General features: G+C 35.8%; 1 protein-coding gene across 2 annotated transcripts in view; it reads right to left on the bottom strand.

Moving 5' to 3' along the window:
• Window positions 1–21,072, bottom strand: part of EFR3A (EFR3 homolog A) — a 99,171-nt gene that overhangs the window by 47,674 nt on the left and 30,425 nt on the right. Inside the window, exons 2-6 of one of the 2 annotated variants that reach the window (XM_007447989.1) lie at window positions 14,272–14,348; window positions 11,951–12,078; window positions 10,562–10,712; window positions 5,788–5,909; window positions 790–939 (exon numbers count right to left, since the gene is read on the bottom strand). In XM_007447989.1, the coding sequence (XP_007448051.1) occupies window positions 790–939; window positions 5,788–5,909; window positions 10,562–10,712; window positions 11,951–12,078; window positions 14,272–14,348 (628 nt within the window). Of the gene's footprint in view, window positions 1–789; window positions 940–5,787; window positions 5,910–10,561; window positions 10,713–11,950; window positions 12,079–14,271; window positions 14,349–21,072 lie in introns of those variants that run through there. The other variant, XM_007447990.1, reaches the window with a different exon arrangement.

The following is a 21,072-nucleotide window of genomic DNA, read 5'->3' as shown; positions in this document are numbered from 1 at the left end:
AATTACAAATTAAGTTAAAATTTTAGAACTACAGAATTAAATATCTTTTAAATTTGATTTGGACTTCCCTCTTTAAACTGCAAGAATCAGGGAGATCAGCATAGTAAGCCAAACTGGAGAATACTGGTTCTAAAACTTGGTTGCATAGTACCTCTGTGTAAGGCAACAGAAACTGGGGAGGAAAGCATGCTTATGGCATTTGAAAAAAGAGAATAAAGTACAGAATTCTAAGTTCAACAGGTTACTGGGGTGGGTGGGGGGAAGAAATCAGCATACACCCCAAAACAATATTCCATGCCAAAATATCTTAGAAGAATAAATAAGATATAAATAGTCTAGTATTTCTGTTGAAAAATATATATACAGTGAATAGTAGCTGCTATTATTATTACTATTTTGATTAGTACTAACTCCCTACGAAAAAGCATGCTGGATCTCTAAAGAATAACAGAAGTTCAGTTTATAATCTCTATTTCTTACACTTGGCAGCTTTAAGTAGTATTAATTCAAATAGCAATGTGGATGCCCAATAATAAGCAGAAAGTAAAGTGAAAATTTATTCTAAAAGAAATAAAAGCGTAAGTGTCTGAGTCAAAATCTGTCTGCTCAGTCTAATTTGACGACTGAAGCTGATGTTTTTTCAGAAAGGATACATATTTAAACTTGCTCAAGTTTACGGGACTACTATATACATAACACTAAAGACAAACGTTCTTACTCTAGCAAGCGAGCACACATACACACATATTAAAGTAACACAGCCCCAGCCCTAACATCTTTATTCAATACCTGTCAACCTCTTCTATCTTTTGCATGTTAAACAGCAGGGATGGAACAATTTTATCCATATGCTGGGGTTCCCAAATGGTAGCCCGAAGTTCATCATTAACTGTTTTGCGAACCACACCTTGAATACCTCTGATTCCAGCAATTCGGATTCTATAAAAAAGAAGAAAAAAAACTGAGTCATGAAAAAAAGCTATTTAAACAAGTCTGCTTACTTAACTAAGAGAATGGATGTCAAATAAATAGTTATCTTGAGACAATAAAAATAACATACAGTAAGTCTAAGAAATAAAAATCTCAAAAATCTAAGATGGACAGAGATATGGCAGTTCCAAAAGAGGCTTACTTTTTTAAAAAATAAATATATTTATTTATTTATTTATTTTTGGCTGCATTGGATCTTCATTGCTATATGCGGGCTTTCTCTAGTTGTGGTGAGCGGGGGCTACTCTTCATTGCGGTGCGCGGGCTTCTCATTGCGGTGGCTTCTCTTATTGTGGAGCACATGCCCTAGGTGCGTGGGCTCAGTACTTGTGGCTTGCGGGCTCTAGAGAGCAGGCTCAGCACTTGTGGCTTAGCTGCTCTGCAGCATGTGGGATCTTCCCGGACCAGGGCTCAAACCTGTGTCCCCTGCATTGGCAGGTGGATTCTTAACCACTGTGCCACCAGGGAAGCCCGAGGCTTACTTTTAATACCATCTTTTTACAATCAACATTTAAAGTTAAAAAAGACTTTTATAGACATATTTTGTCTGTATCAGTTTTCAATAAAAAATAATTTAATCAAAGGAATTAGGTTCTCCTACATTCTCTGACATAAATCGTACCAATGTTTTCTTAGGTCAGTCTCCCAAGGCAATAGAAACAAAACCAAAAATAAACAAATGGGACCTAATCAAACTTATAAGCTTTTGCACAGCAAAGGAAACCATAAACAAAACAAAAAGACAACCTATGGACTGGGAGAAAATATCTGCAAATGATACAACTAACAAGGGCTTAATTTCCAAAATATTCGAACAGCTCATACAACTCAGTAATGAAAAAACAACCCAATCAAAAAACGGGCAGAAGACCTAAACAGACATTTCTCCAAAGAAGACATACAGATGGCCAATAGGCACATGAAAAGATGCTCAACGTCACTAACTATTAGAGAAACACAAATTACAAGTACAATGAGGTATCACCTCACACCAGTTAGAATGGGCATCATCAAAAAGTCTACAAATAACAAATGGTGGAGAGGCAGTGGAGAAAAGAGAACCCTCCTACACTGTTGGTGGGAATGTAAATTGGTATGGCCACTACGGAAAACAGTATAGGAGCTCCTCAAAAAACTAAAAATAGAGCTGCCGTATAATCCAGCAATCCCACTTCTGGGCACGTGTCTGGAGAAGACTATAATTTGAAAAGATATATGCACCCTAATGTTCAATGCAGCACTATTTACAATAGCCAAGACATGGAAACAGCCTAAATGTCCATTGACAGATGAATGGATAAAGAAGACGTGGTATATACATACCATGGAATACTCTACTCAGCCATAAAAAAGAATAAAATAATAGCATTTGCAGCAACATGGATGGACCTAGAGATTATCATACTAAGTGAACTAAGTCAGAAAGAGAAAGACAAATACCATATGATGTCACTTATATGTGGAATCTAAAATATGACACAAATGAACTTATCTACGAAACAGAAACAGACTCACAGATATAGAGAACAGACTTGTGGTTGCCAAGCTGGGTGGGGAGGGATGGATGGGGAGTTTGGGATTAACAGATGCAAACTATTATATATAGAATGGATAAACAATGTGCTACTGTATAGCACAGGGAACTTTATTCAATATCCTGTGATAAACCATGATGGAAAGGAATATTAAAAAGAATGCATGTATATGTGTAACTGAATCACTTGGCTGTACAGTAGAAATTAACACAACACTGTAAATCAACTATACTTCAGTATAAAAAAATGAAAAACAAAATTACGTTTTCCTAAGTGGATGATAATAATTCAAACCAACGTGGACCCGATTCTCTCCCATTTCTTGCCTAGAAGTCTCAGCAGCTGAGTGAGAACAGGATTTCACTGTTCCTGAACACCCTTAATGCGTCCGCAGACTTTTCATGCACTGTTTCTCCCTGAGAACCTCTCACCTCCCTTAGTCCACCTAGATGGAAGAAGAGGCTGGTTCCTTAAAAGGTATGACAAAGGAGAACTATCAAAATGCAGTGCCAATAACCTGAGCCGTATACATATACACATATACATCCGTGTGTCCTGATGTATATATACATTACTGTGTGCATATGGGACTTAAAATTTATCCATATTTATCCATACTGTGAGAGAATGCTGCCTTATCCTCCCTTCCCAATTCACAGCCCTCAACTTCCTCAAGCGCTTCCTCATTCTTCTTTAAAAATAAAATCTATCAGTTCAAGGATGAGAAGAAAGGTAACTAGAAAACAGTACATAAAATCTGGGGAAGAACAATCTCGTGAGAAGAGCTAACACGGTAGCCCCTCTGCCCCGAAACACCTTCATTCTGGCCAAATTTGATTGTTATTTACCCTCCTTTTTTGTTACTACCTGAAATAGTCACCATTAGAAGTTTACTCAGCTTACCCAGCACTGTTTCCAAAAGCTGCGAATAGGGTTAGAGAATGGAAGATGTGGGGAAGGGGGTGATACTCCTTGGAAACCCATTGGGAAGTAATGCAGACATTCAGTAGTAGCAGGTGGAGCATGGGATACGGCGGTAACATGACACTGAACAGGTGAGAAAGTGAACTAGGAGACAAATCTTGCCTTTTACAAAGCTGTGGCTTATTCATGCTGCTTTCTACAACAAAAAGAAGTCCTGAAAATCTCTTCTGCAGCTATCACAAATGGGCAAGCCTAACATTACTACAAAGGTAGTATTTGCAAGTCAAATATTTTAAGAAAATCTTAACAGTTATCAGCCCCATTTCCTACTGGCCATGCCCCCTAAGTTTTATTTGACAGTGTATTGCTAAAAATAGAGGGATTTATAATAATTATCTAAGTTAGAACCTTAGAAGGAATATAAATAGTCCTGAAGAAAACCAAAAGGGCTTTTACTAAAAACGAAGCAGAAAAAAAAAATCAAGCCCTCTAAGTATCTTAAAGCATTTTAGTTTACTCATTTGTTTCACAGTGATTCAAATGAAGTGTTATTTTGGAATATCAAATATTATATAATAAAGAATTAAGACAAAGTACCACCTTTCATTTGTGTACAGAAAATTTCAAGTTTCTTTTTTGTAAGTTGAAAAATGTTTCGAAAATACATGTTCAAAAGACAAGATTTTTTCACCAGGGGGTGCTAAAACCTAAAAATCAGATACCTATGTAAAAGTTTTGAATTTTTAAAATGCATCCTTTCATAGGTACTATAATATCATAAACACTTTTCACCTACATTGGTTTATATGTGAAATTCACCACCTCAACCAAAAATTGGGAAATGCCTACATGAACAAACTAAACAAACAAACAAAAAAACCCCCTATCTTCTGGATTATTTTCTGTATTTTAAAAGAAAACAAAATTGTTACAACTTTGAACAAAACATGCCATTTTATTTAGCTAATTTTTATACCTTTTTGCCCCAAAAGCAAGTGAATACCAGCTTCCGAGAACAGGGAACAGTTTTATAAAACATTTTTTGAATATCCTTTAGGGAGAAAAAGAGACTTTAGCAGTGATTGGGAGAAACAGGAAATTTATTATTATAAGATAGTTATAGTTGTCTCTATTTTTCTATAAGGCTTTACACCCGTACTAAAGGAATAACATCAGGATCCTAAATGGCCTATAGTATACCAAGGAAAAATTATACTAACAGCATCTCAGACAGAAATAAATCATATCTGAAACTATTACATTACCGCTCAGCTTTCTTTCTCCAAGTTAAGTAACGTTTACATTTGGTTTTGTGTAAAGCAACACTGTAGCTTGCATACTTAAATCTAACTAGTTACATTTCTGTATATTCCTTTATTTTAAAAGAAAAGTAAAAATCACAAAACATGCTCAATCTTGACTATCGACTGCTCATGACAACACTCTGAATTTGGGTTAGTTTCTTTCTTTTTAGGTGTATTATGGTAAAGCTCAAACTACATTTACCAGGGTCATTTTGAATTCAATTTTTAACTTTCATATACATGTCAATCTATCGATTGTGTTTGCAGATAAGTATTTGATTCTAGATTATTACTAGGATGTATCTAGAAGAAATGTTTAAAAATGCCAAAATCAGTTGTCATGACAACCTCAGTCAGACAATGATCCCGTAACATACAGTCATTCATTCATTCAATTTATGTATGTATTCATTCAAAAAGTGCTTATTGAGAGCTGGTAATGTGCTCAGCAATATTCAAAGTACTAGTGATACAGCAGTCCTCAAAACAAAACCCTTGCCCTCCTGGAGTTCATCTTCCATAGAGGAGAGACAACAGACAAGATATGAGAAGACAAAGTTTAACTGGGAGTGGGATGGGAGGGTTGATATTAATAAATAAAAGATGGCTGAGGGAGGATTCTCATGATAAGGTGACATCTGAGCAGAAATCTGAACAAAGTGAGGTAAGGCCGAAAGACCACTCAGTCCAAAGGCCCTGGGAGAAGTGTGCCTCATGTATTCAAGCAAGCGAGGAGACCCATGTACTAGATCAGAGTGAAAGGAAGAAGAAATGACAGGATCTAACACTGGGGTATGGTGAGCATTAAAGAGCATTCTGGGTTACAGTAAAGACTTTGCATTTTATTCTGACTGAGTTAGGAAACCACTCTCAATTTTGCTGCTTTAGTCAGTTCTTCTAACAGGAGTGAAAAGTTGTACTTCAGGAATAAAGCATATATTTTCCCATCTCCTTTGGTGATCATTATGTAATATATAAATACAATATTCATCAATAAATAACTCCAAGACTATAAACCATAAAACAATACATACTCTGTTCGTGTTTCTGGATCACTATCACAGGAGTGACACATGGCACTGAAGCGAGATACAAAAAAATCATAACGTCTGTGATAGGATGGTGTGTCTTCTTCAATATTTGCAAATTTGACAAACTAAAAAAATAACAATAAGATGTATTATCACCTTTTTGACAGTGTGGAACAAACACATTTATTTTCATTCATTATTTGTTACATCAACAAGAAATATCCAAGTAAAAAGCAAACGAAATATGAAATATCACAAATGCCACATATATATGAAAGGAAGTTTTTGATAATGAACTTTACCTAATCAAGAATATAGCATTATAAACATCAAATACAACTTGGTGATGCAGTCTCTTTTGAGTGAGCCCACTCTCTCAAGAGCTCTCATTCTAAAGCTCTTCTGCATTTCCTGGATGCTGACAGTGTTTCCATGACAACCTCAGTCAGGTCCAAACCTTCAGGGAATTTTATTTCTTAAATCTCGGGTAGGAAATCTTGACAGTTGTTACATAACACATGAATGAATAATACTTATACAAATGAGACGGGACAAGAAAAAAGGGCCCTAAACTGAAGAAAACCAACTCAATATAGAAGAAAAAATACTGAGATGGTAAAATTTATTCTACCTCTTTTTTCTAAAGATTAAAAAAAGAGAGATATCCATATGTTTAGGAAATTTTAAATATCCTACATGAGTCACAGACCTAGCCATATGATTCCTTAATATGTACTCTTTTTTTCTTATTTGCTTTCTCATTTATTCAGTAATTTATTACTTCTAAAATAGCCTAAAGCTGTCCTGGAAACAAAACTAAAGTAAGCATAGAATAAATTTGAACAAATAAAATTATGATACTAAAAATATTTTAAATTAATTCAGCCAGAGCCAAGTCATCTGTTTTAAATTATAATTTCATATGATTCATATTATCTAGAAAAAGACCACAAATACCACACCTGGTAGAGATGAAACTGACATTCATTACCTACTCTGTACCATATTCTGTACTAGGTGTTTTCACATGAGTTCTTATTTAATCATTCCTACAATCCTGTAAAGAATGTGTCATTATCCCCATTTTACAGACAGGAACACTGATATTCAGAAGTTAAATTGCTTGCCCAAAATGACACCGTGAGTAAATGGTGAAACTGGCATTACAGTTCAGGGGTTTGATTCCAGTTTTCAAGATTCCCATACTACACACTGACCATATGAAGAGTTTCAGAAAATATTAAGCCAAATATTTGTATTTTTCATAAAAAGAAACTTTGAATGACACCAGGAAATGCTCAAAAAATGTAAATGATAAAAACACATACAAGTGTATATACAGTATGTTCCCCATTTTCTAAAATATATTTTAAAAAGAAATTAAAATATTAAAGGACTACTTCTGGATACTGAAATTACAGGTATCTTTAACTTGTTTACTCTTTCATATTTTCTTGCATTTTCCAAACTTGCTACCAAAAATCACATATTAAATTAGAAAAAAATTAATCAGAAATTTTAAAATTTGGCCATTAAAATGTTAAATGTTCTAGAAAATTTTTAGGAGAAACTTTATTCTCTTTTCACTTATTGAAAGTCACAAATACTCAAGTACAATCTGAGTGATCATTTACAGAAGCATCTCCTATCGCCCTTTGGCATAAAGAACAGGATAAAACATGTGCGGCTATGTTCCAGGGAAATGCATAAAATATTATCGTCCTTCCCAATTTTATGGAAAAGCTCTTCTAATTCCTGTAACTCTGGGAGCTCTCTAACAAATTCTAAACCTATATACCCTGTGCTAAGAAAAATCAATAAAAAGAAAGGTATTATCATTATTGACTTCTTATCATACATAGGAGTGGAAAAAAAATGAGACAGTATGGCACAGAGATTAGGAATGGATTCTGTTAGATGGCTCTGGATTTGGATCCTGGATTTACTAACAAAATATGTGGCCCGTGAAATGGAATATTTAACTTACAGGGCTGTTGAGAAGTTCAAATGAGAACCAAACAAAAGTTAGCACAAGGCCTTGCTACTTTCTCCCCCTCTCAGCTCGGTGCTCTGTGATGACCCAGATAGGTGTGGGAGTGGGAGGGAGGTCCAAGAGGGAGGGGATATATGTATACATATAGCTGATTCACTTCGTCATACAGCAGAAACTAACACAACATTGTAGAGCAATTATGCTCCAATAAAAAAAAAAATTAAGTGAACAGCTAGACATGTTTTAAAAGGTACAACAAAAGGCAGCAGCATTGTGATCTTAGATGTAGTTTCTCACAGTAAGCACTATTAAGTTTTCGACCCAATAAACTTTGTCGTGGGGACTGTCCTGTGCATTACGTATAGCATGTTTAGCAGCACGCCCAGCATCCTAGATAGCACTAGCACTCCCCCAGCCCCAGGTGTGAAAAATCAAAAACGTCTCCAGACACTGCCAAACGTCCAGTGAGGGTTAGTGAGGGGGGAGAACTGTCTCTGGTTGAGAATCACTGCTTTAGTGTAGTGAATGGTTTAAATGACTGGGCCCTATGGACAACTGTCAACAATAGTTAAAGAAAAGGTTAAGATTAGCAATAGGCTTCAGAAAAGTGAGATGGATCAATTGAATACAAGAGGAAGAAAAAAAGGAAAGTAACCTCTGCTTTTCCTAGATTTTAATCCACAAAAATGACAGTGTATTTATATAACACAAGCTTGGGAGTAGGAAAGGCCTAGCACTGAATCCCTGTTATATAATAACACTATTATTTCACTATGTCTTTGGATATGTTATTTAGCTTCAATTCCTCATCTGTAAAATGGGAATAATACTTCTAAGCTTGAAGGGTTTTTGTGAGAATTAAATGACATAATGTATATGAAGTATCTAACATATACTATATTATTTCTTTTAAAAAACATGAACCAATGTTGCAGAGTGTTAACATTTATTACTATTATGTATTATTATTTATAACAATAATTATGTATTATCATTTATTGATATATTAACTACTTAACAATTTTCTTGCCTGAATCTGCGTTTATGTGGGTATGCTATATTATTCTCTATACTTTTCTATATTTGAAATAGCTCACAATTTTAAAAAAGGGTAAAAATAAAACGTACCTAGCACAATTTCTGAAACAAAGGAGAACCTGAATAAATCCTGTACTGTTACACTGAGTCAGCATCAGCACAAAGTGGCAAATGTCAACAAATTAAAATAAAATGTACAAAGACCACTAATAAATACAAAAGTACTAAATCAGTACCAGTCATATTTGACAGTATTTTTTTAATATTCAATTTTCAATGTTTGACAACTTAGCACCACTAAGAAATTAAAATCAGACTTCCAGGGAATACTATATAAATAATGTTGGTCAAGATAATACAGCATTTCATTTAATACAATTCATTCAAATCAAAGTAGGTAACTGGAGAATTTTGTCTTTTTCCCAAATGAGTCATTAAAGGAATTCTAATGGCATTGCTGGCTTGAAGTAAAGAAACGTCTGGAGATTTACACTGAAACTCCTTCCCCCACAACCATTAAAACACTTCCCCTAATATATAGGATGGATAAACAAGGTCCTACTGTATAGCACAGGGAACTATATTCAATATCCTGTGATAAACCATAATGGAAAAGAATATGAAAAAGAATATTTATGTGTATGTGTATATATATACTGAATCACTATGCTGTACAGCAGAAATTAACACAACACTGTAAATCAACTATACTTCAATAAAATTTAAAAAAAAATTTCCCCTAAACTTTCCTCACCTAAATGTAAAGGAAATAGGACAAGCATAAGTAGCTATGTTGCCAGAAATGGAGCCTGTCACACCACCTAACTGCACTTGGAAATAGCCAATACTTTCCCTCTGAAACAAATGGACAAAATCATATTAAGGGCTTTTTAATGAGGATTTTATTTACATACTCTTGCTTCAAAAAGAGAAAAACATTATATTGCTACCAACAATAACTAACAGTGCCAAACACTGCTCTAAGAACTTTATTTGTATTAACTCATATCACACAACAGGAGTACCAAGATCAGTACTATTATTATCCTCATTTCACAGATGAAAAACTAAGACAAGGAGAGGTTAAGTAACTTGCCCAAGATACACAGCTAGAAAGTGTCATAGGCATAATTCAAAGAAAGGCAGTCAAACCCTAGAATCCATGCTGTCAGTCACCCCCTATGCTTCCTAACCACAAAACAGTTATCTATAAACAATAGCAGGTAGTATATGACTCTGTTATTTGTTGATAAAAATCTGGATGGGAACATATAGATTGGTTGAATGCCTGAAAGCTTCCTCAGAGATGAAGTTGGAACTGAAAGACTGAAGGTTATACAATGAAACTAAAGACAAGAGGAGAAAGGTTATCACTGTATTTTATTTTCTTTATTAGATATGCCTTCCCCAACCCCACACGTTTAACAAACTATGGTTCCGGATAAAAGAAAATGAATGCTGTTAGCAGAAATAGTTCAGAAGTAGTGTAAGAAGGCCTGGGGGGAAAAGAAAAGCCTTCCATTTATGGCCAACTGAGTTTCTGTTGTTCCTTATGATTGGTTAACATCCCAGATTTCAAAAGCAGCGACAATAAAAGCTAGAGACAAAATGTTCTAATCATCTACCACTGTACTGGTTGTCCAAATGCCCTGACCAGAGCATCTGCTTCTACCAGATACACACTCTAAAACGAGTTAATCCGAGTTATGCTAATTAAACTTAAAATTAGAGAATAGTTTTACTCACAGAATTTGTTCCAAGAACTTGAAGCTTTGGTTCCCCTGATTCCAGCAGCTTTGCTACCATATGAAGAAAGCTTTCTACAAATGGCTTGATGCTTTGAGAATGGCAGGCCATAAGAAGTTGGTCCAATGCCTCCATAGCAATTAAAACATACCTAAATATAAGAGAAACATAATGTCAACACATCTCCAGCTCTCTTAATTCTCCTAATCACTTTCATAGGGATAATTAAAATAAGTTTATTTAAATGCACAGAACACAGAAAGGCAAATTTAGCAGCTTCTAAGTGAGATCCTAATATTCACACAACACAAATGATCTTGAGATTATAAAATAATCCTCATGTGGAAGTATGCAGAAACTATACTGTACTATCCCACTTTCTCCTGCTCACCAAAAACTCTCCCAGAGTTTCTTTAACATTACCTTCATGTGAATTTTTTTGTAAACACAAATATTCTCCATTTTCCAGGCTTTTAACCACATTTCTTTGCATCCAACCCAAAAGTTATTATAAGAAATGTGCCTAAATTTCTAACACAGTCTATTTGTATTTGTAAATATGAGTATATAAAACAGTATCAGCAATATTATAAGGAAAGGTATCATACATTTTACCATATAATTCATCAGATTTTAAAGCTTGTACTAAAAATTAAAATTCAGACTTCAGATAACTTTGCTTGAACAGTCAACTATAAAAACTACTTGTATCAAGACTCACATTTGTATCAAATGCTCTAAATGGTAACAATGCAGAAGTAGAGAAAGCCAGTATAGCACTTGGAGAAAGGAACACTCTAAGAAATTAGTATCATAAAATGACAATATGGAAAAGTATTTATAAACCAAATTGCAAACTTACTGCTGTTCAAGCACAGAGAATGGATTAAGATGGCAGACTTTTATTTGTAGGTAGATGTATAGCTAGCACAGGTCAAATCAGCATGCTTACATATTCTGAACCTTAAGCCTAACATAGCTCTCTTTTATTGCTCCTCTGATAGGTAAAACTGGAGCTGTGATAAAAATCAGTTCGTTAACAGAATTTCTGATAGTTTTCAATTTTGAGACTGATTTTTAAATTACAGTACTGTGCTGACAGACTAAGGGAATCAATTTCTACTATTTCCATTAGGAAAGTCTTAAAAATTAATGGATACTTAAACAACTCTGTTAAGTAACATGAGTTTACTCTTAAACCTGACCACCAGGAAAGTAATAAAAGCTACAGGATCTATTCGGTATTACACATTTCCTTATATGATATTACAATGTTTTATTCTCCATATGTTATCTTTCCCTGACTAGATGGCAAAATAATTTATAGGATGATTTAGCCTAGGAAGAATTTTCCAAAGATACTATATTAGCAGCAATTAGTTTCCTTACCCAGAACGATGTCTGACAACATCCCTGCTCAACCTTTCTGCCAGGTAAGAACCAATTCGATCCAGTTTCTCTGGAGCAGATACAGCATAAAATGTCAATTTCTCCATATCAGCTTTAACAAGGCCATCCTAAAAATAAAAATAAAAAAAACAAGTGAAATAGGTTATATTTATATTTTCATGCTTATTTTTTGTATTTCTAAGTGTTGCCTGCTTAACATTTCCCCTTTTTGGATTGGTAATTAATCCATATTTATGCTGAACCTTCCTGGATATAGCCTCTTAAGAGCTAATCACCATTCTGGATATGTAGAATTTTCAAAAAGTTAAATAAATGCCCCATTTAGGAAAAGCATTTAAATATGCTTTCACAAGCAATGGATTATTCTAACACCTTCCTTTACATAAAAATAGCTCAATTAACTGCATATAGTATGTAAGGAATAGAATATATTTTAGTAATTATAAGAAAATGTTTGGTTATTTGTTCCCCTCATTAGAGCACTCTTTGAAGGCAGAGACTATGACATGTAGACCTCTGCACTCTGGGTACCTACTGTTGGACGTGTTTTGGATATACCACAAGATTTGTTCGTTTAATAAATTAAAAATAAGAAATGTAGTCAATTAGGTTTATGGTTGCCATATGTATGCAAGGTTCATGTAAATCTTTTCCTTAAACCTTATTTTACAGATTGCTATTTAAGTAAATCTTAACTAAATACTTGGCAAAACTAAAGATTCTTTCTGTAACCATTCTCTAATTTACCTGCCACCACTCCCATGATCAAAAGTGTTCAAAGCTCCCTCACTGCCTGTAAGTTACAGGGGATAAAGTAGGTGCCTTGTCTGTCATTCACATTCCTCCCTAATCTGCGCTCCACCTTATCTTCAGTAATCATATGTTCCAGATTCCTTAAGGAAATGATCTGAATATTCAGTCTATTAAATGATACTTCTGAAACTTCCAATCAGGAATTGTGTACAATTATCACTCATTACACTTCAATTAGGCTATAGGCACCTTCATTTGAAGGCTCTTGCTCGCAAATGTATCTCTTACTTTACCATGATTTTTCTCTTGCCGGCAATAAAGAGACTAATCTTTGCTTCTCCAGATGGTGTACATCCTTCAGAGTTCAGCAAATTACATTTCTTCTGAGAATGCTTCACAGAGATTGCCAACCCATGTGATACCTCCCTGATATAAGGGCAGAAACTTTACCACCTGTTTTACTTAACATTTTTCTTAATGATTTATGCATTGTGATTTAATATTTAGTATGCTTTCGCTTTATATCAGTCAAATGGATGGAAAGCTGCTTAAAGGCAGGTACCACATCTTAGAGTTATTTATATGCCATAAATTATCCAGGATATCACGCAGCCAAAATATTTAATTGATAGGCCTCCTACAAATAGCTGGATATTTAAATCAGATTTGATTAAAAATGAGGTGTATCTCATAAATTAATATCAAGATAACCAAAATGTTTCTAGGGTTGGCTACATTTTAAAATAAAGCAACTTCTGGAAATCAAACCCATGTAACACTTTTTTGTTCCTATCCATTTAACACTACACTAAAGGAGTCTTGGAAAATTTAAGACAGTGTCAAACAAAATCAATCAAAGACAACTGCTTTGAAACCAGTCGTCTTCCACAATAAAGTAACTTTTATAAAAAATTAAAAAGCACTTAAGTAAAAAGAGAACAAACTCTGCCTGGAATATTCTCCCTTTACTTCTCAATTCTCTTCTGAAAATTGTGTGGCCAACCCTATTTATTCTTTGGATCTTAGCCTAGATTTCATTTCCTTCAGGCCTTTCTTCTCCCAAGCCCAGATTAGATATCATTCCTACCTACTCCAGCAGTACCCTGTACTTATTTCTCTATCATAGCATATCCTTTCACACAATATTGTAATTGCCAATTTACTTGTCTAGGAGCTTGGTGAGAGCAGAAGACCAAGTCTGTATTCACAGTTGTGCTCTTGGCATTTCATACAAATGATCTGACACTAGTTCATAAATTTTTGGTAAGTGAGTATTACTTAAATTTAGGAACTATACAGACTAAAGAACATCATCCGTCCATCATTCTGAATTTATGCTTTAATCTAAGAAAAGAATCTGAAAGTCAGACAAGCAAGCATGGATCATTTAAAGGTTAAAAAAACAGAGTAGTATAAAAATAGTAGTGTACATGATGAGATTTGGGAGTAAAAGTAGAGAAATGAAATTAGGGAAACCTTTAGGGAGGTCAGCAGGGGGGAAGGATGGGTCAGCAAAGAGAAGGATCAGTAGGTGTAGATCAAATTACTTTTGGATCTTCAGGGAATATGTTGTCCACCAGGCGTTTGTAGCGAGGACGCAAAGCAGAACAGCAGCAACACACTCCTGTTCAAAAAGAATAAAATCACCAAGTACAGTTAGTCGTATTGTAAACTGACCTAGAAATTCAAGTTTCTGAATATTTATGGCTTATTTAAAATAAAGGGGGAAAGTTCAAAGAGCCAGAAATAGAAAAAGGCATGCAAATTCAATTATTAATTAAGAAGTGAAAAAGTTAAATTTCTCCTCCCCTCCCCAAAGACACCAGGTCAAAATGAACATGCTAATTAATTATTCCAAAGTTTCAAACCAAACTGTTCAAACTGTTTTGGGGCGTGTGTGTGTGTGTGTGTGTGTGTGTGTGTGTACACGCACGCATGCACATCCACGTAAAACCCATCCAATTCATCCTATAAAGGATATACACAACTGGTACCCCACCTTGCCTCCCTTCTGGTCTCATTTCCTACTACTCTCTGCAGCCCCTACCCCTACCTCTACCTCCCTCACCCCCACTTTTCCTGCCCAGCCCAATCCACTCAGCTCCAGCTACAATGGTCTTAAAATGGCAGTTCGCTCCTAGGGTAGCTGGTGAAAACAGTTAACACCTGCATCTATATGATGCATCATACAAAGGAACCACAATAGTGAGGGAGAATCAACATCGAGGGAAAGTCCAGGAATTTCAAAAAATGCTCAAAGGCTGCTCTATACATTTTCAGTTGTTGGCATTTTGGAAAGAGTCAAGGATTCGGATTAGAAGATTTGGGTTCATTCCAATTGTTTCACTTAAATGGCTACATGACCTTGGGTAAGGCACATCAACTCTCTGGAAAGAACTATGTAAGTAGGAGGGATCCATTTTCTTGTCCTACAAACTAATAACTTAATGGGAATGTTGGTCTTGAGCCATTATAAAATTCTTCCCATGATTTATGAAACTGGGGTATGTGTGTCTGTGTGTAAGTGTACACTTGTATGTATTTAGAAACCAAAATATGGTATGAGAGAACACTTAAGCTAGAAGTTAAGAGAACGCAGACTTAAGCAGACTTCTATTATCTTATTGAGTAATATTATTCAACAGACAACTTCTCCAGACCTCACTCTGCTCATGAAGTATACATGACTCATGCATGCAGTCATATACCACGTCAAGTAAGTGCCCAACAGGCCAAAACATATAAGACTGAGTCCAGATTTGTCATAGAATGGAGCCATTATATTGATAAAAACAATACAGAATTAAGACATGTACAGCATCTTTAGTCATCATAAAGCACTGTGCATACATTATTTAACATTTCCAGCAAATCTGTTAGGTATTATTATCACTACTACTTTACAAGAGTGGAAACTGTAGCAGAACTGACCAAGTAACTTACTCAACAGCAATGGCTGGGTGAGAATCCAATGTCTAACTCTGAAACCTCATGCTCTTTCCACAAACCCAGAGATATTAGTGGTCAAATCAATCAACATCCAAATATTTCATCTGCACCTGCTATGTCCCTAGCTACCATCTGTGGCTAGATGCCACAGATAAAAGAAAGTATAAGAGACAAGATCCCTGCCCTTGAGAAGTTCATAAACTTGTTATTAAAAAAAAATAGTGAATAATTCAGCAATATATACATAGGCACTACATGCTGATAATGTAAAATGTTATACATTGTTCAGGATGTTTTCTACTTTAATAGAAGAAAAAATTCCAAAGAGTCCAATAGGGAATTTTTTTCAGACTAACACCAAAATACCTGAACTCCTTTTAAAGTCCAAAAGCAAAACACAGGCTAGATTACTAGAAAGAAAAACAAGGGTAAAAGCCAAGTAAGCAAAAGTCATTATTTCTGTGTCAACTACACCTAATATAAAAATACTTCAGATGAATATTAATACACTGAAATAAATTAAAATCAAATACATATCAAGTGATTAACTTATACAGGGCACTGAACTAGGAACTGCAATGATGAAAGAAGCTTATAACCTGATAAGAAGATTAGGATGAATACTTTGCTGTCACTAATACAAGGCCAAATATAGTAAATTCAAATTGCTATTATGGCAAAGAGAGAATGGAACTGAAAAACAAGTCCCAAAGCTTCAAGTTTCCTGTCAGAATGGTAAATTATGTCATTTTCAATAGGTAAGAAAGAATTCTTAGTAAGGTATTATATCTCACATTGACACTTTCTGATATTATACACTGCTTTTAGTTTAAAGAGGCTTCCAAAAAATGGGGACTTGAAATACACATAATATCTAGTTCCCACTTTCAGGAAGCTTAGGTGTACTGGAAGAGACAGATGAGTAAAAAGACATAGGTAGCATGGGGTTAAATGGCAGGGGCTCCGGGGTCACACAGACTGTGGTGAACCCAAGGTCTCTCACTGTCCACCTAGGAAGGCACGTTACCTTCTCTTATTTTACCTACATTTCCTTATCAGTTAAATGGGTGTAATAACGCCTTCTTCATACTTATTGGGAAAATGAAATAAAACTATACGTGAAGTTCTTATTAAGGGTGTAATACACAGTAAACATTCAATAAAATGGTAGTTATTACTAGTAACGCTGTAAGTACTTATAATCGGGGTAAGCAGAGGTGCTTGAGGGCCCTTGAGATGGTATTGCCAACAACGTGAAAACCTTGGCTGAGAATTAATCATCTAAAAATCCAACAAATTTTATATGTGGTTCACAACAAGCCTTCAATAACAAGAGGAGAACCAGCGGGGTAACTGCTATTTTCTGAACGTGATGTGTGCAGCACTACACTAAGTACTTTACAGCATCAGTCATCTATTCCTACGGCAGCTCTCTGAGGTGCTATTTTCAGCTTTGTGTGATAAACAAGGAAACAGAGGCTAAGGGAGGCCCATTTGTCCCATATCATACAGCCGGTAAGGAGAGGAGCTGAGATTCCAAGCAGATCTGTATGACTTGAAAGGGTAACTGCCACTCTGAATTCAAGTACCAGACAATTTCTAAATTAATTTAAACATTTTAGCTCTCCACAAACCACTGCCCATGAACATGACTGCACGAATGAGTCTGGCTAACAGATGAGGAATGCACTGCCGTGGAGGAAAATAAACAATCACAGTGAGCTTCTCCAGGAGGTTCAAACGAAACAAAACAAAAACAACTTCTTGACCACTTACTATGCAAGAAAACTTACCAACTATAGAGAAGACAGATGAAACTAGATTTGAAAGCTTCAATTTACTCAGGTTTCTATAAAATGATAACATACTGAAGGTAATACAAGGTGAAAGTGAGTGGTAACAGTAATCACAAAAGAAAGAACTCTATTTTAAATAAGACAATTCTGTACTTAAAAACACCACAAGAACACGTAAAATAAAGTCATTGGACCTACTGAGGCACAGAAATGTGGGTGACTCCCTTGCTGAAGTCAGTTCATAAGGCTTTTCGAGTTCAGCTGCAGGTACCTGAACATAGTCCTTCATGTTGTAGGAGACGATTTTCTAGCTGATCTTCCTGCTTAGATCCGTTTACCTACTGTGCAGGAAGTGCCTAGTTCACTTTACTTGTAATTAATTAGCAGAAGGTACTAATACACTGTAACTTAGCTAATGTGTTGACATCAAATATAAAGCTATGGAGAACTTGATAATATCCCTATCAAATTCTGCTGACAAGGCCAAACAGCTTAAACAAGGTACTATTAAAGTACTGTATTGCTAGTTTACTAAATATAGATTTTCATATAGTTTGAATAAGAAAATAAACTTATATTGTTTTCTTAAAGCATTCCTTTAATTCCTCCTCATCCTAGCTTCTGATCCCTTCCAACAAACTCCTCAGTTTTCAACTGCTTCCCAACCTCGTCTTGTCCAAAGGAAAAAGGGGCTAAGCATATCACAAGAAAGCCTCAAGCAACTGGCAGGTCTAAGCAATATGAATTCTTCCTTTAAATTTAATTCTAACACATAAAGGAGAAGGTGATTCATTATTCCCCTCCTGCAGCATACGGAATTTAGAACCCTATGCATGGTACAGCGGGAGGAGAAACAGGAAGTCTCAAGTAGGTAAGTGAACTATGGGAAAATGGAACTGGGGCATAGCTGGAAAGAAAAATTATGACCAAAAAAAAAGTGCCAAGCTGCATCTTACAGTGGTGTGCAGACAGGCTCATGGCAATCTGTTCAATAATGCTCTCTGAGCCTTAGTCAGGAAACAGAAAAATCCTACCAATCTCTCAGGGTTAGGAGTACTAAATCAATATAAAAATTGCCTGGAATATAGAAGCCACTTTAAAAACATTATATATAATAATGTATACAACCTTTGGTAAATTTCTTTTTGGTAAATTCTGCCCTCCTAAGTTAACCATTTCTTCTTTAAAGACACCCAAGACACCATGTGGATTCACCAGTGTCTCCTAGTCCTCGCCTCAGGCAGGAGTGAAATGTATCGACCTCTATCGTCGTCCTTCTTTCATGGTGAGGTGTCAGAAATAATTTCCAACCCGTCCTGATCCAACAGGCATTCACAGAAGGACTTGAGTAGCTGCACAGAAAACCTCATGGCTGAGCTGACAGAAGCCATGGATCAGGTACATGGGCATACAGGGGTGCTGGGAGAATTCTGCTTAATGGGGCCAATAATCTCAGTGAGGACTCCTAGTCTGTGATGACATTTGCTTTCCTATGCAGCTTGGTAAGTCTAGGGGTTTAGATAATTAATTAAGACCCCTTTTAAAATAACTTACTTATGCTTTCAACTAACTATATTACCAATGATAATTTAAATCTAACTGGAAATAGTAATATTTCCAGTATTAAATTATTAATAATTAAACTATTAATGTCTATTATTAAACACCATCATGGCACTGGGTACTTGGGAAAAAGCTATCCTCTAAAACAAAAATAATAAGTTACTGTCACTGAAGTTGAAGAATGTTTAGATCTTATGATGGGAACCAACTGTATGATTTTGAATTAGGTTTGTCTCATGATCTATTAAAGGAGAAATTAACAGTATCTATAACTTCTACAAAACAATTATATTATCTCTGTTAATTCTAACATGTACTGCATTAGGAATTCTCTGGCATATTCAGGGCTTACTAAGTGTCATACTTTCAAATGGGAATGGCTATGATTACTGGATTTTGGTCTTTATGATATTTCTATCATTGTATCTGTAACAAATTATTGTACTTATTTATACACATGTCTGTCTTTCCCCCCAGAAAATGAGTCACCCCAACATAAAGCCCATATGTTTTGTTCATTGTTGTGCGTGTCTGGAATATAGCCGACATTCACAAAAAATGTTCCTTCACTAAATGAATTTGGACCCAAACTTCACTGGTAAACAAAATGAATATCTGTTGATATGTGCTATAAAAATCAAAATGATAAAGTACACTGTCCACCACAAAATACTAAATAAATGCCAGAACAATGTAATTTCTCCAACGAATAGCTGACAATGTCAAATGAATCACTTTAAACAATTCATGTTTTATTTTTAGGCCTAGTGGAAGCTATCAGTAATCAAGGTGAAAAGAGACAGCGTGTTTTTCTATTAGAAGATTTTAAAAATTCATTACTTCAAGACCTCGAGCTCTATGGTATCCAAAGTCCTTTAAAAGAGTCTGCATCAGGGCTTCCCTGATGGCGCAGTGGTTGCGAGTCCGCCTGCCGATGCAGGGGACATGGGATCGTGCCCCGGTCCGGGAAGATCCCACATGCCGCGGAGCGGCTGGGCCTGTGGGCCGTGGCCGCTGAGCCTGCGCGTCTGGAGCCTGTGCCCCGCAACGGGAGAGGCCACAACAGTGAGAGGCCCGTGTACCGCAAAAAAAGAGAGTCTGCATCACATATATTCTCTTCAAGGTTAAAATTAAAAGTCAAGTTATTCATTCAGTTAGTGTCAGAACAAAATGTGTAGATTTACATATACCATACACACATATAGACACCATATATAAAGCCTGTAAGACGGGTGCTATTCCTGCACTTCAACACATGTACAAGGCACTGTGTTAAGAGCCACAGAGGATCAAAAAGGTATCTACTTGAAAAGACAAAGGTTTAAAAACTGAAATTTAAAACGAGATTTGGACAACACTGGAGGACAAGGGACATCTAATGTCAAATGGACCACATGACCATAGGGCCACAGAAGTTGAGAGAAGAGAGAAAGCACTCCCAGGTCAAATGAAGGGAGGTTTTGTGAAGGACATGGGATTTGAGCTGAGGGCTCCCCCTGAAGAACAAGTAGACTGAACTATAAGGATACACTGAAGACAGTGGAGGACGATGACAGGCAGATGGAACAGTGCAAGTTTCACTGTGGAGGACGCTGCATGGAAAACCCAAAAGGCGTTTTCTAATGACCCAGAGCTTAGAAAGGAAGGAACACAGAAGGCGGCACAAAGGAAGCATCAAAAGGGTTTGGTGACTAATTAGATAGGGGTCAAAGTAAAATGGGAACAAAATAGTCTTATCTTTAGGAAAGTGTTCCTTTTGAAAGGATTCTAATCCATTAGAGGAGTATTTTATTACACGATTCTTTCCGCATGTAATTCTATACGTTCTCTCCTTTCATTCTCAATTTCACTACTTGTTCTTTATTCCCAGGCACATAAACTTCATGGAAAAGAGGACAACAAAGGCAGTAAATGGAATTAAAGCTCCAATTCTTTTTTAAAAGATGGTCTTCCCACTGCATTGCAATACTTGCCTCTACAAAAGGCATAATATAGACAAAACTGCACACTTCACAAAACTACTCTGAGATACTCTGTAGG

Source organism: Lipotes vexillifer, unplaced genomic scaffold (assembly GCF_000442215.2).
Source record: "Lipotes vexillifer unplaced genomic scaffold, Lipotes_vexillifer_v1.1 scaffold796, whole genome shotgun sequence".
NCBI lineage: Eukaryota > Metazoa > Chordata > Mammalia > Artiodactyla > Lipotidae > Lipotes > Lipotes vexillifer.
Note: the sequence above shows the minus strand (reverse complement) of the source record. Positions and strands in the feature narration are given on the sequence as shown.